This window comes from Podarcis gaigeae (assembly GCF_964106915.1).
Source record: "Podarcis gaigeae genome assembly, chromosome: 8".
Classification (NCBI taxonomy): domain Eukaryota; kingdom Metazoa; phylum Chordata; class Lepidosauria; order Squamata; family Lacertidae; genus Podarcis; species Podarcis gaigeae.
This window is the reverse complement of record NC_139684.1, coordinates 84,676,874-84,689,715: the sequence shown is the minus strand read 5'-3', so window position 1 is coordinate 84,689,715 and position 12,842 is coordinate 84,676,874. Positions and strand designations below refer to the sequence as shown.

Below are 12,842 nucleotides of genomic sequence, written 5' to 3'. Positions count from 1 at the left end.
GGGTCTTGTTGTCTGGGCAGCCCAGGACCTCCATCCAGTGTGCCCAGGCTTGTGTCCTGGGGAGGTCAGTTTGGTGCTGCTAATGCAGCAGTTTGACTTCACCCCCAGAAGCACACTCCATTGTCTCTTGAGAAAGATGGATTCAACGTGCTGCCATCTGCCTTATTGCAGGGCAGATTCGAGGGTAAACCATACGTGGAACGAGTCTGCCTCTGCGGCTTGATGGAGGTAGAAACTGTCTCTCATGCCTTGTTATGCTGCCATTTCTACAGAGATACACGCTCAGTATTTATTACCTCACTATGCAAAAATCTCCAAATGAATGCAAACTTCAACGTCTAAAATCCCTTGTAGAGGACAAGGATCCTGAGATCATGCTAAGGGTATTCAAATTCTGTGTGATTGCCATAAAACGTAGGGAACAAGCTTTGCTATCATAATGAGTAAGGCCTTAAATGATAATTTTAGGTTATATGTTAGTGACTAAGTTTTAATTAGGGACGCGGGTGGCACTGTGGGTAAAACCTCAGCGCCTAGGGCTTGCTGATCGCATGGTCAGCGGTTCGAATCCCTGCGGCAGGGTGAGCTCCCGTCGTTCGGTCCCAGCTCCTGCCCACCTAGCAGTTCGAAAGCACCCTTAAGTGCAAGTAGATAAATAGGTACCGCTTTATAGCGGGAAGGTAAACAGCATTTCCGTGTGCTGCGCTGGTGCTGGTTCGCCAGAGCAGCTTTGTCACGCTGGCCACGTGACCCGGAAGTGTCTCCGAACAGCACTGGCCCCCGGCCTCTTAAGTGAGATGGGCGCACAACCCTAGAGTCGGACACGACTGGCCCGTATGGGCAGGGGTACCTTTACCTTTTAAAGTTTTGATTTATATATTTTTTAACTGTTGCTATATCTGTATTGTCCCTGTTATACCTGATTGCAACTTCAAATGTACCCCTATTGTGTTTTATGACCTCCTTGATATTGTATGTGGGCTGGAACTGGTCTGTGACCGAAATAATAAATTCATTCATTCACGGATGTAAACACAGGGAGAGCCTCTATCCCAGGGGGTATCCTGCATCTATCCGGCTCCCTCACCTCTCCATCTTTTTCTGGAGTGCACAGCTCCTCCTTTCTTAGGCTCCCATGTGGCGATTTACCCCACACTGAGCTGTGTATAAGCTGAGCAGAACAAATGCCCCATGCTCAGATCATCTTCAGCAGCCCCATGTTCAGACTACTAGGTATAAATCGGATATCTTCACTCCATTATTTCCCCCTTCCTCGCCAGGGACCGTGCACTGGGAACCAGCAGAGCTTGGCACACAGCAGGCTGTGGGACGCTGTCATTGGCTTCCTCCATGTCTTTGCTCACATGATGATGAAGTTGGCTCAGGTAAAAGCGAAAACGAGCAGGTGCAAGTTTTTGTCTGAACCCTGGCAAGGGGCAGAGGGTAGGGAATATCTTGGAGGTTGTTCATGAGCAGCGATTGAGGAAGAATATCCTGAGCAGACAGGGTCTTAGTGCATGGAAAATATGCAAGGCCACGTGGTCCGCTCCACAGCCAAGCCCCGCAACTGTGAACCAGCCATTCTTGGCCAGCTTCGAAGAAAGAGCAAGCCCCAGGGCCCCAGACATCAATGGCTAAGCAGGGAAAACTTAAGATTCTGCACATTGTCTTGCCAAATGGTTGACTTTGGAAGCCACGCAACGGCCTGGCTTTCGGATTTGGGTGCCAAACTCTCAAATCAGTAGCCAATTCTTGAATCAAGGAACCAGGCTTTTGCACCCCATCTTTCCTAACCGTTAGCAAAAGTTTGCCAGCTTGATCCTACCCCAAGCTCAAGCTTAGGGGCACAAAGCCAGCTCTTTCTACATTTTATAGCCAGGCTTGGGGAAATGGAAGTCAAGCTGTGAATGCAAAGTGGCTGCGTTTGGGTCGCTGTCTGGTGCATGTCCTCAGAAAGTCAGTTTTTCTCCCCACCTGCCATGACCTTTGCAGTAAAACTCCTTTTAAAAAAAATTCTAGCTAGACTCTGCTTACTTTAAATGGGACTACCGGTGCCTCTGCTAATTTGCACTGGAGGGTTGGCTCCCTGCCACATTGGGGTCTGGATAAGCCCCCATTCTTTTGGCAACATACCTTTGAGGTGGATGGAAAGATGGAGCAGGAGGGGAAAGCCTTGTCAGGAAGTATGAGTATAGGGTGAGATGTGGGGTGGATGGGGGAGGTGAGGTTGCGTGTGGTGCGGTCTCCCTTTTAATCTCTGCACTAACCCCAGGCTCCCCTGCTCTCTGCCTCCCCCCACCCCCACCCCTTCCACTCCTGATCTCTCAGCAACAGCTTTGAGCATCCCTCCTCCTGAAAAGGACCATTTTTGTATTTCACCATCTGGCCTTCCTTTATACCACAATGACACCTTTGCAGACAGATGCACACATTTTCCTGCCCTGTGTCATGAATGCCTCTCCCTGCCACTGAACTGGAATCCACCTAGGACTTTTGGAAAAAGAGGGGGTGGGTTTCCAGTTCTATCTCTAGCAGCCAGTTCCATTTTGGAGTGGGCGAGCAATTCAATTTAAGTTTGCATTTAGAAGACGATTCTATCAAATCCGCTCTTCCTGGAATGATGTGCAAACAGGTGCAAGCCATGCTGAAGGCGGGGCTGAAAACAGCCACCCTGGATACCACCAAGAGCAGAAATAATCGTGAATGCGCAATAGAAAGGGCTCTGGTACGACCCAGAGCCTGGAGCTGCGGAGGTTGTGAAACCTAGTGGTTGAAGCCCAGGCTCAGTGTCCTTCCCCACGGCAGATTCCGCCCCCGCCACACTGGGAGAGTGAAGATATGCGCAGGTGTCCCTTTTCCTCCCTGCCCTTGCCCCTCTCCTCCACCCCACACGCCCCCCTTTCCCCAGAGAAGGGAGGGCAAGGCTGTTCTGACCCCCAAGCGACAAAGGAACGTGCTGGATGGTAAACCTGGCAAAATACAAAAATGTTCTTAAAAATGTTTCTGAATAACATTTTTATTCTGATGTGTGACAGATGACCCAACCCCCAGGACTTCGAAATGGCGTAAGAACCTTTTATGTAGTAGTATGTGGCCATCTCATGCCCTGCTCACTCTGCCTGCTCCTTCCTTCCCTCCCACCCATCCTTCTTGGTACCTTCCTTCTTTCTGTCCTCTTTCACTTCTTTTTCTCTTTTTTCCCCTTTCCCATCCACTTCTCCTTGCTTTCCCATGGCTCCTTTTCTCTACTCCTCCTTTCAACAGGCCAGACCAATTTAATTAACACACACACACACAGGGAAAACACCCAAAAGGGTCCTGAGGCCTTTAGATTAAGTCCTCATCTGCTCCCTCCAGCTGCTGTCTAGCTCAAGCCAGACTTTCCTTCCTTTGAACACATGACAAAGGAGGTGTGAACAATGGTCTGGACAAGACTCTGTGACCATTGTGATAAATGATATTAAGATTCTGCAGCCAGGCAACCCATACCCTACCATAGATCTTTCAGCCTGTGAAAATTACCGTATTTTTCTGTGTATAAGACTAGGGCTTTTTCCTAAAAAATAATGTCCAAAATTTGGGGGTGTCTTATACACTGATAGATCTCCCCCCCCACACACACACATTTTCTTAAATCAGAGTCTTATAAATGGGGGAGTCTTATAGACAGAAAAATATGGTCATTCCACCCAACATACAGTGGTACATCAGGTTACATACGCTTCACGTTACAAACACTTCAGGTTACAGACTCCGCTAATCCAGAAATTGTGCTTCAGGTTAAGATCTTTGCTTCAGGATGAGAACAGAAATCGTGCTCTGGCGGCACGGCGGCAGCAGGAGGCCCCATTAGCTAAAGTGGTACCTCAGGTTAAGAACCATTTCAGGTTATGAACGGACCTCCGGAACGAATTAAGTACTTAACCCGAGGTACCACTGTATTTGAATACTTTTATCTCATACATTTATGCAAATGTCTGTAATTTGTTTTTCACTTGTTTTATTTACAATTCTGCATAATTATATGATTATTATTAATTAAATTTATATACCTCCCCTATACCCGCAGGTCTCAGGGAGGTTCACAGGATAGAATATAAAACCACAAAATACATGATCTGAACAAAAACAACCCAATAACCCCCTCCCAAAACACATTTTTAAAGGGCATATGATTTTGCTGGTCAGGGAGAGGGGAGGCTATGCCCTTGCTCGTCACCCCAGCCCTCCTTTCTCTCCTCCTGTCTTTTCTGCTTCTCCATGCTTCTCCAGACCCCCCCCCTCCAGCCACCACCATTAAACGGGGTCGTCAGGAGCTCCATGGTTGGCCACCGCTTTGGCTTGCTGGCTCACGCCCCATCCTAGCTCATGTTGTCATGCCGCGGGCGTTGAGGGCGAAGGGGAGGGTTTGCGTTGGCGTTGAGTGAAGCTGGCAGCCAGCCCTCTTCTCTCGGCTTGACACCAGCTGGGAGTTGCGGGAGAAGAGGCAAAGCGCCTCTGGAGCGCCATGGCCTCTGTACTCATCTCCCCGATTCTAGACTCGCAGCCCTAAGCTGGTTTCAGAGTCCGTCCCTCTCCCAGGGAACTGCGGTTCTGCCAGAGAGGCTTCAGATACCTGAGAGGCCTTGTCACCAGGGGAAAGTCTTCTTTGTTTGTGGTGTAGATATGCCCGTGATGTCAGTCTCTGGAGCGAGTGTCATGGAAGACGTTCACCAAGGGGGTTTTCCTCCCACTGTCCTCTTCCCAAGCAGGCGAGGCTAGGAAATGGGGGTGCAGAGGCTGGGTGGGCGGGGAGACAGCACTGGGGGATATTTCCGCCCCTCACCAAAACTATCTCTCTGTTGCGCTGCCCATGAGGACCAATTTCGGAGCGAATCCTACCCTGAGGTAAGAAGGGCGTCCCTGCCTCTCCAGAGGCACAGCTCTTGGGTGGTTCTTCAGTCAGAGGAGGAGAAGGAGAGGCTGGGGCCTCCTCAGCATGCTCACATTAGAGTAAGGTGTTCTCCTCACGTGTCACAGTGTGACGGCAGTGCCCTGCGGCCGGCTGTGTACCTAAGCTGACTTCAGATATCTGAGTCTCTCCTCTAATGCTCCGGTTCCAGGTGCCCTGGGACCTCAGGGGGTCATCCTGGGGTGGCACCGTCTCAGGGGCCTGAAGAATGGGCCACACTGCTCACGGCCCAAGTTGAGACCCGCTCCTCGGTCTCTGTGGGCTCTCCCTCCTTCCTGTCCCACACCTAGTTGTGGCCTGGTTTCCATTGCCCGGTTAGAAGCCAACAGGTGTGACAGGGCCAGGGAAGGTCGGGCCTTAAGAATACAAGTGGGGCGTGGGGGTGAAGGGGATCTGCGTCTGGAGGCCCCCAAGACACGGGAAGAGATGTCTCTGGTTCCGCAGCACTTAATATCTCCCACGTCTCCCTCCCACCCAGGATTCAAGCCAAATTGGGCTTCTGAAGGAGCTGCTGGATCTGCAGAAAGACATGGTGGTGATGTTGCTGTCCCTTCTGGAAGGTAAGACTCCTTAGCCAGGGTAGGGGTAGCCAATCAGGGCTTCACGACAGCTTCCCTGAGCAGACAGGGGTGTTTTCTGGCTCTACCTGGAGATGCTAGGGGTTTAACGTGGGATCCTGTGTGTGTGTGTGTGTGTGTGTGTGTGTGCGCGCGCAAAACTGCTACAACCCCCTGAGATAAGTTGCACATATCTCAACCACCTTGAATCCACCTGACAGTGCTTACATGAGTGCAACAGCCACCCACTCATCACTTGTGTATCCACCCGCAACACACTTCTCAGTCCCACGTCTAACCTTACTTTTTATGTGCCTACCCAGGGAACGTGGTGAATGGCACCATCGCTCGGCAGATGGTGGACATGTTGGTGGAGTCTTCCAGTAACGTGGAGATGATTCTCAAGTTCTTCGATATGTTCTTGAAGCTGAAGGACATTGTAGCTTCGGACGCCTTCCGAGACTACATCACGGACCCGCGGGGTCTCATCTCCAAGAAGGATTTCCAGAAAGCTATGGATAGCCAAAAGCAGTACACGCCGTCCGAGATCCAGTTCCTGCTCTCTTGCTCGGAGGCCGATGAGAACGAGATGATCGACTACGAGGAGTTTGCCGATCGATTCCAAGAGCCCGCCAAAGATATCGGCTTCAACATCGCCGTGCTGCTGACCAACCTCTCGGAGCACATGCCGCACGACAACCGCCTGAAGACCTTCCTGGAGTTGGCAGAATGCATCCTCAACTACTTCAGCCCCTACTTGGGCCGCATTGAGATCATGGGCGCCAGCAAGCGCATTGAGAGGATCTACTTTGAGATCAGCGAGACCAACAAGGCCCAGTGGGAGATGCCCCAGGTCAAGGAGTCCAAGCGGCAGTTCATCTTCGACGTGGTCAACGAGGGGGGAGAGTCAGAGAAGATGGAGCTCTTCATCAACTTCTGCGAGGACACCATCTTTGAGATGCAGATAGCGGCACAGATTTCAGAGGAGGAGGGCCAGGAGGAGGAAGAGGAGGAGGAGGAAGGAGAAGGGGCAGAAGGTGGGGAAGCTGAGAAGGTGTCGGCACCATCGGAGTCATCCTCGGTCTTCGGGGAGTTTTTGGACGGCGTGTTGAACTTCTTCCGCATGTTCACCTACCGCAACATCCGCCGGAAGCTCCGCAAGATCAAGCAGATGACGGTCAAGGAGATGGCCGTGGCTGTGGCCACCTTCATCTACACCATTCTGATGAGCATCCTTCTCTTCTTCTACAACATCTCCAGGGGCATCTTCCTCCTCATCTGGAACACGCTCTTCGGGGGCGGCCTGGTGGAGGAAGCCAAGAAGATCACGGTGACGGAGCTGTTGGCCAGCATGCCCGACCCAACGCAGGACGAGGTGCATGGAGACGTGGCCCCTTCTGAGGAAGTCGAACAAGAGGCTGAGGAAGGGGAGGAAGCAGAGATAGTGGAGCCCGGCAAGGAGGACGCGCCTGCTGAAGGCGGGGAGGGCTTCGACATGAAGAAAGAGCATTTCCGATCCACAGCTCCTGATGCACCTGGAGGCCTTGGCGATATGGGGGACACGACCCCAGTGGAGCCCCCTACGCCCGAAGGATCGCCCATCCTCAAGAGGAAACTGGGAGTACGTATAGGGCTTCAGGCGGTACCTGAATAGTGGTGGGCATTCTACGAGGCTTAGGAGGTGGGGAGGGCACAGAAAGTGGGGAGGTACGATGCCTGGAGGAACTGGACCTGTGAGTAATGGGATTTGGAGTCTAACAACACCGCCATGTTGGCTACCCCAATCTAAAGTGAACCGAGGGGTAATGTCAGCAATTAAGTACAGTGGACGCTCAGGTTGCGAACGTGATCCGTGCGGGAAGCACGTTCGCAACCTGCAGCATTCGCAACCCGCAGCGGCTTGTCTGTGCACGAGCAGGTTGCGATTCGGCGCTTCTGCGCATGTGCGACAGCCAAAACCCAGAAGTAACCCTTTCCGGTACTTCCAGGTTTCAGCACGTCCGTAACCTGAAAAAACAGAACCCGAAGCATCTGTAACCTGAGGTTTGACTGTACAGTGGTACCTTGAGTTACAAACGCCTCAGGTTACAAACGCTTCAGGTTACAAACTCCGCTAACCTGGAAGAGTTATCTCGAGTTGAGAACTTTGCCCCAGAATGAGAACAGAAATTGTGTGCCAGCAGTGCAGCAGCAGCAAGAGGCCCCATTAGCGAAAGCATGCCTCTAGTTAAGAACAGTTTCGGGTTAAGAACGGACCTCCGGAATGAATTAAGTTCGTAACTAGAGGTATCACTGTATAGGAGACACACTGCAGGAAGATCATTATTTTTTAACATTTGTATACCGCTCTTCATCTGTAATCTCAGAGTGGTTTAAAACAAAGATTCAAAATGAAAACACAAAATACATTACAAAAACGAAACAAGCCAATAACACACACACACACACACACACACACACACACACACAATGGTTTCCCCCTTGCTTCACTGCCTTTCAAGAAAAAACCCACTCTTTAGTGATAAATCAGAACAACTGAATTGCTGTTTACTTCGATTGAGCAGTAAAGAGCAGTTTTCCCTGGGAGAAGGCAGTGGGGCTAGTGAAAGTGTGGTTAAGCTCCATGTTTGGAGGAGAAATCCGAACAAGGTTGCACCTGAGAACTGAAACTCATCCATCCTTTGAAATTTGGATGTGCCTGAATTTTGAGATGCAGTTCTCCAACCCACTTTCATTATCGTGTGGGGATTTTAGCTCCGCGGTTCAGAGTTCTTTTGTTCTTTCTCTGGGTCTGGAGGGGATGAGAGGGCAGGTTGGGATTCAGGACTCCTGAGTTCCATCCACATTTCTTTGTTTAAACAAAAGGGGGGGGGTTGGATCACCTTGTATTATTTGTGTTTGGTATTGCTGTGCCTTAGCAGCTAGATGCTGTTAGTAGTAACTTTTTTAAAGAAAAGGAAAAAATCCAGCGCTGCTCACAAACTCGTGCATCTTCGTCCGGGTTGCATTACAAGTTATTCTGCTTTAGCTCCCTTCTCTGCATTTCAGGTACAGAATTCTTTTCCAATGCCAAACGTAGCGTTCCATCTGAAGTTAATGTTACTTGGAGCTGAGTTGATATCCATCTGTCCTGGGAGGCGATGGAGGACTGCACATTTGTGGGGGGAAGACAAACTGTTGAAGCGCTCCAGCACCACTGCAATTAATGGACCTGACTACCTTATGTCCATTAATTTCAATGGGTTTTCTCCAAGTAGGACTTAGCTGGAGATAGCCCTTGGTGCCTCCTGCTCGCTGGCATGCAATAAATTCCCCCCACATAGCAGCCATGATGCCCACAAACTCGTTTTGCTCCCAGCCCGTCTTGTGGCACCAACTCATTCACCAACCCATCTTCTTTGACTCTCCAGGTGGAAGGAGAGGAAGGGGAGGAAGAGACGGAGAAGATTGAGGAGCCTCCCGTGGAACCAGAGAAAGCTGAGTGAGTGCCGTGCTTGGTGAAAGTGGATTGCACACTCTGGATTAAGCTGGGACTTCAGGGGGAGAAACCAGAGGGGTGGTCCTGGGGGCAGGGTGCTCCTGAACCTTAGCCTTTTATGTTTACTTTTAAAAGCAGCCAGTTGCCATCCCTCAAGGTCTCAAAATTACCGGAACCAGCACTCCAGATGTTGCTGCACTCCAGCTCCCAACATCCTTTGCAGCTGGCCATGTGGATGGGGCTGATGGGAGTTGAAGTACAACAACATTGAGGGGGGCGATGCATTGGCTTCCCATGGTGTATGGGCCATTTCAGCTGGAGAGGGGTTCGAATACAATGTTTGGTTGCCTAGGTGGGGTGAAGGTTCAATATCCTTGTGCTCCCATGGCTAACAAAATCCATAATAATAATAATAATAATAATAATAATAATAATAATAATTTATTTATACCCTGCCCATCTGTCTGGGTTTCCCCAGCCACTCTGGGCAGCTTCCCTAAAAACTTCCCTAAACAAGATGCAGTATGCACATTAAAAGGGGGTTCTGCAGTTTTAGCATTTTTCTCAGTGGGTGGAATTCACAGAGTTGGCTCCTCCCTTCACCTTAAGTAGGGTTGCCACCTTTGTTCTGGCAAAATACAGGACGGGGCAGTTGGGGGGGGATTTCTTTTTTGATTTGCAAACCATTACAATCTATTTGCAGCCTAACAGTATGGACCCTTAGGAATTTCTCTCTCTCTCTCTCTCACACACACACACACACACAGAGAGAGAGAGAGAGAAATGAATTTGTAAATCAGTCTGTGCTTGGCTACCCATACATGTAAATCAGTCTTTGCTTGACATTGCTATACATGACATTTCATGCACCCTTCTAAACACATGCATTGGAGATGATCCCTAACATGGCACAGAGAGAGAGAGAGAGAGAGAAGACCTGAAATACGGGACAAAACTACATCAACTACATTTTACATTGATATACGGGACAATCCTAGAATAATAGAATCCTAGAGTTGGAAGAGACCACAAGGGCCATCGAGTCCAACCCCCTGCCAAGCAGGAAACACCATCAGAGCACTCCTGACATATGGTTGTCAAGCCTCTGCTTAAAGACCTCCAAAGAAGGAGACTCCACCACACTCCTGGGCAGCAAATTCCACTGTCGAACAGCTCTTACTGTCAGGAAGTTCTTCCTAATGTTTAGGTGGAATCTTCTTTCTTGTAGTTTGAATCCATTGCTCCGTGTCCGCTTCTCTGGAGCAGCAGAAAACAACCTCTCTCCCTCCTCTATGTGACATCCTTTGATATATTTGAACATGGCTATCATATCACCCCTTAACCTCCAGGCTAAACATGCCCAGCTCCCTCAGCCGTTCCTCATAAGGCATCGTTTCCAGGCCTTTGACCATTTTGGTTGCCCTCCTCTGGGCACCTTCCAGTTTCTCAGTGTCCTTCTTGAACTGTGGTATTATACAAGACAGGTGGCGACCCTAAGCAGGGGAGATGGGTGGATTTGAACTTCTTATCTCATAGATATCTAAGTCTTCCCTGAACTGCTGCGTAGGAAGGAAGGAGAGACGGCTTGAACTTCCTCAATGAGTTCTAGAGAGTCTCAGTTGCCGCTTTGCTTCTTTTATTTATTTGAAATATTCATATACCATCCTCCAACAGGGTTGGTTCCAGCCCGCTTTGCACCATTAAAATACCAAAGCAATAAAATCCACATTTATTTTTTTTAAGCTGTGCAGAATAGAACAAAATGCCCAAAATGCTGGTGGGAGGCTTCTGGCCCTTCAAAGGCTGTTGGACTCCAACTCCCATCAGCCCCCAGACTGTGGCTGCCTTCTCTACCAATCAGCTTTGCTCTAGATTAATACCCTGGTTGACTGACAAACACCCATCACCCATCAGCCCCAGAAAGCATGACCGATGGCTGGGGCTGATGGGAGTTGTAGTCCAACAACCTCTGGAGTTCTCCACCCCCCCTTGCTTAATTTTTTTTTTTTAAACGAAGAACCCAGGGAGAATGAGAAAAGTTTTCACCTGGAGCCTAATGAAAACGAGGTGCCTGGGGGCCCTGCCCCACCCTGCTCTCAGGAGGGAAGAGAAAAAGGGGCCTCTGCTGATTATCCCAGGGTGGCAAGCATGGTGTGTCTTTCAAGTTTTTTCTCCACCTCCCCCCTTGTCCCTTCCAGTGCTGAAAATGGGGAGAAGGCAGCAAAGGAGGAGGAAGAAGAGAAGAAGGAGGAGGAGAAGGAAGAGGAGAAGGAGAAGCCCAAAGAGGAGGAAGAACCACCAGCCAAGCAGAAGAAGAAGGTGGCCCAGAGGGACAAGAAGCAGGTGGAGGAAGGAGGCTCGGAGTTTTGGAACGAGCTGGAGATCCAGAGGACAAAGTTCCTGGTAAGGGAGATGACCGGAGATATTTGGGCTCCACGTTTCCGAATCGTGTAGAGAAGGGGGGGGCGTTTTCCTCCCTGTGTCATAATTCTAGAACCCAGTGGGACCATCCATTGGAGCTGAACCATGGGAGACAGTCAAAGGTGTATGATGGACCATTAGGTCCATTCGTGGCCGACTCTGGGGTTGCGGCGCTCATCTCACTTTACTGGCCAAGGGAGCCGGCGTACAGCTTCCGGGTCATGTGGCCAGCATGACTAAGCCGCTTCTAGCGAACCAGAGCAGTGCACGGAAACACCGTTTATCTTCCCGCTGGAGCGGTACCTATTTATCTACTTGCACTTTGACGTGCTTTCAACCTGCTAGGTTGGCAGGAACAAGGACCGAGCAACAGGAGCTCACTCCGTCGTGGGGATTTGAACCGCCGACCTTCCGATTGGCAAGCCCTAGGCTCTGTGGTTTAACCCACAGCGCCGAAAAGGAGGCGGTTTTTCACCCACTGCAGAGTTGAACTATGGAATCTCCTCCCACAGCCATATGGCAATGGCCATCAACTTGAATGTCTTTAAAGGGCAGTTGGACCAATTAATGAAGACTCTCCGTGGTTGCTAGGCACGGGGACGTTCTTCTGCTTCCGCAGTCAGTCTGCCACTGACTACCAGCTGCTTGGGGAGGTCTTCGTGGCCCTCTGGCCTGGTCCAGCACATTGTTCTTCTCCTCTTATCCACCCTCTTTGCAGAATTACCTGTCCAGGAATTTCTACAATCTCCGCTTCCTCGCCCTCTTCTTGGCCTTTGCTATCAACTTCATTTTGCTCTTCTATAAGGTAAGTAGGTCTGGAGATCTGCTGAGGGAGAGATGGGGCACCCTGGAGTAGGGATGGTGGGTGCGGCGGGGAGAGGACAGATTCAAGAGGAGAATCAAAGTCTGACAAGTTAATGCATGCCAGAGGACGAGATCCATGCTGCAGTTTGGGAAGTGCACAAATGGGAGAAAGCAGGTTGTGCGCAATGACATATTCCCCCCCCCCTGTAAGTTTTTTATGCCGAATTTTAAATAGTGGCAACCTTCCCCGAAGGTGAATGGTGCATAATGAATGTTAATAGCCACCACAACAGTAACACAGCATCCTGGGAGCCAAAACAACCGGGCACAGCTTGTGGGAGGGCAAATGGTTGGAAACCAAGAACTCTTGCCAGGGTAGGGACCCTCAGACCTGCAGGGCAGATGTGCCCCCTACAGACCTCTCTCTCTCTCTGGCCCTTGGCACATTCCCCATCCCACACACCCCGCTGGCCCTGCTTTGCACCCCAAGTGCTCCCCACCCCCCTGGCTGGATCGGGTCCTTGGACTCAGCTTGTGCCTTTTGATTGCCTGGGTGCCTGTGCTGGTCCCGTGGCGAGGTCCAAGTCCGGTCCGTGGTCAAAGGTGCAGTGTGGAGGCTGTCCGTAGTAGC

General features: G+C 50.4%; 1 protein-coding gene across 12 annotated transcripts in view; it reads left to right on the top strand.

Annotated features, from left to right (window-relative positions):
- The window catches only part of RYR1 (ryanodine receptor 1), a 224,394-nt gene that overhangs the window by 195,857 nt on the left and 15,695 nt on the right, over positions 1 to 12,842 (top strand). For 5 of the 12 annotated variants that reach the window (XM_083753557.1, XM_083753554.1, XM_083753555.1 and 2 more), the window contains 8 exons: positions 1,281 to 1,385; positions 3,036 to 3,065; positions 4,858 to 4,887; positions 5,430 to 5,511; positions 5,832 to 7,129; positions 8,919 to 8,989; positions 11,185 to 11,389; positions 12,126 to 12,212. In XM_083753557.1, coding sequence (XP_083609683.1) covers positions 1,281 to 1,385; positions 3,036 to 3,065; positions 4,858 to 4,887; positions 5,430 to 5,511; positions 5,832 to 7,129; positions 8,919 to 8,989; positions 11,185 to 11,389; positions 12,126 to 12,212 — 1,908 coding nt within the window. The remainder of the gene's footprint in view (positions 1 to 1,280; positions 1,386 to 3,035; positions 3,066 to 4,857; positions 4,888 to 5,429; positions 5,512 to 5,831; positions 7,130 to 8,918; positions 8,990 to 11,184; positions 11,390 to 12,125; positions 12,213 to 12,842) is intronic. The other 7 variants (XM_083753553.1, XM_083753551.1, XM_083753552.1 and 4 more) reach the window with 2 other exon arrangements.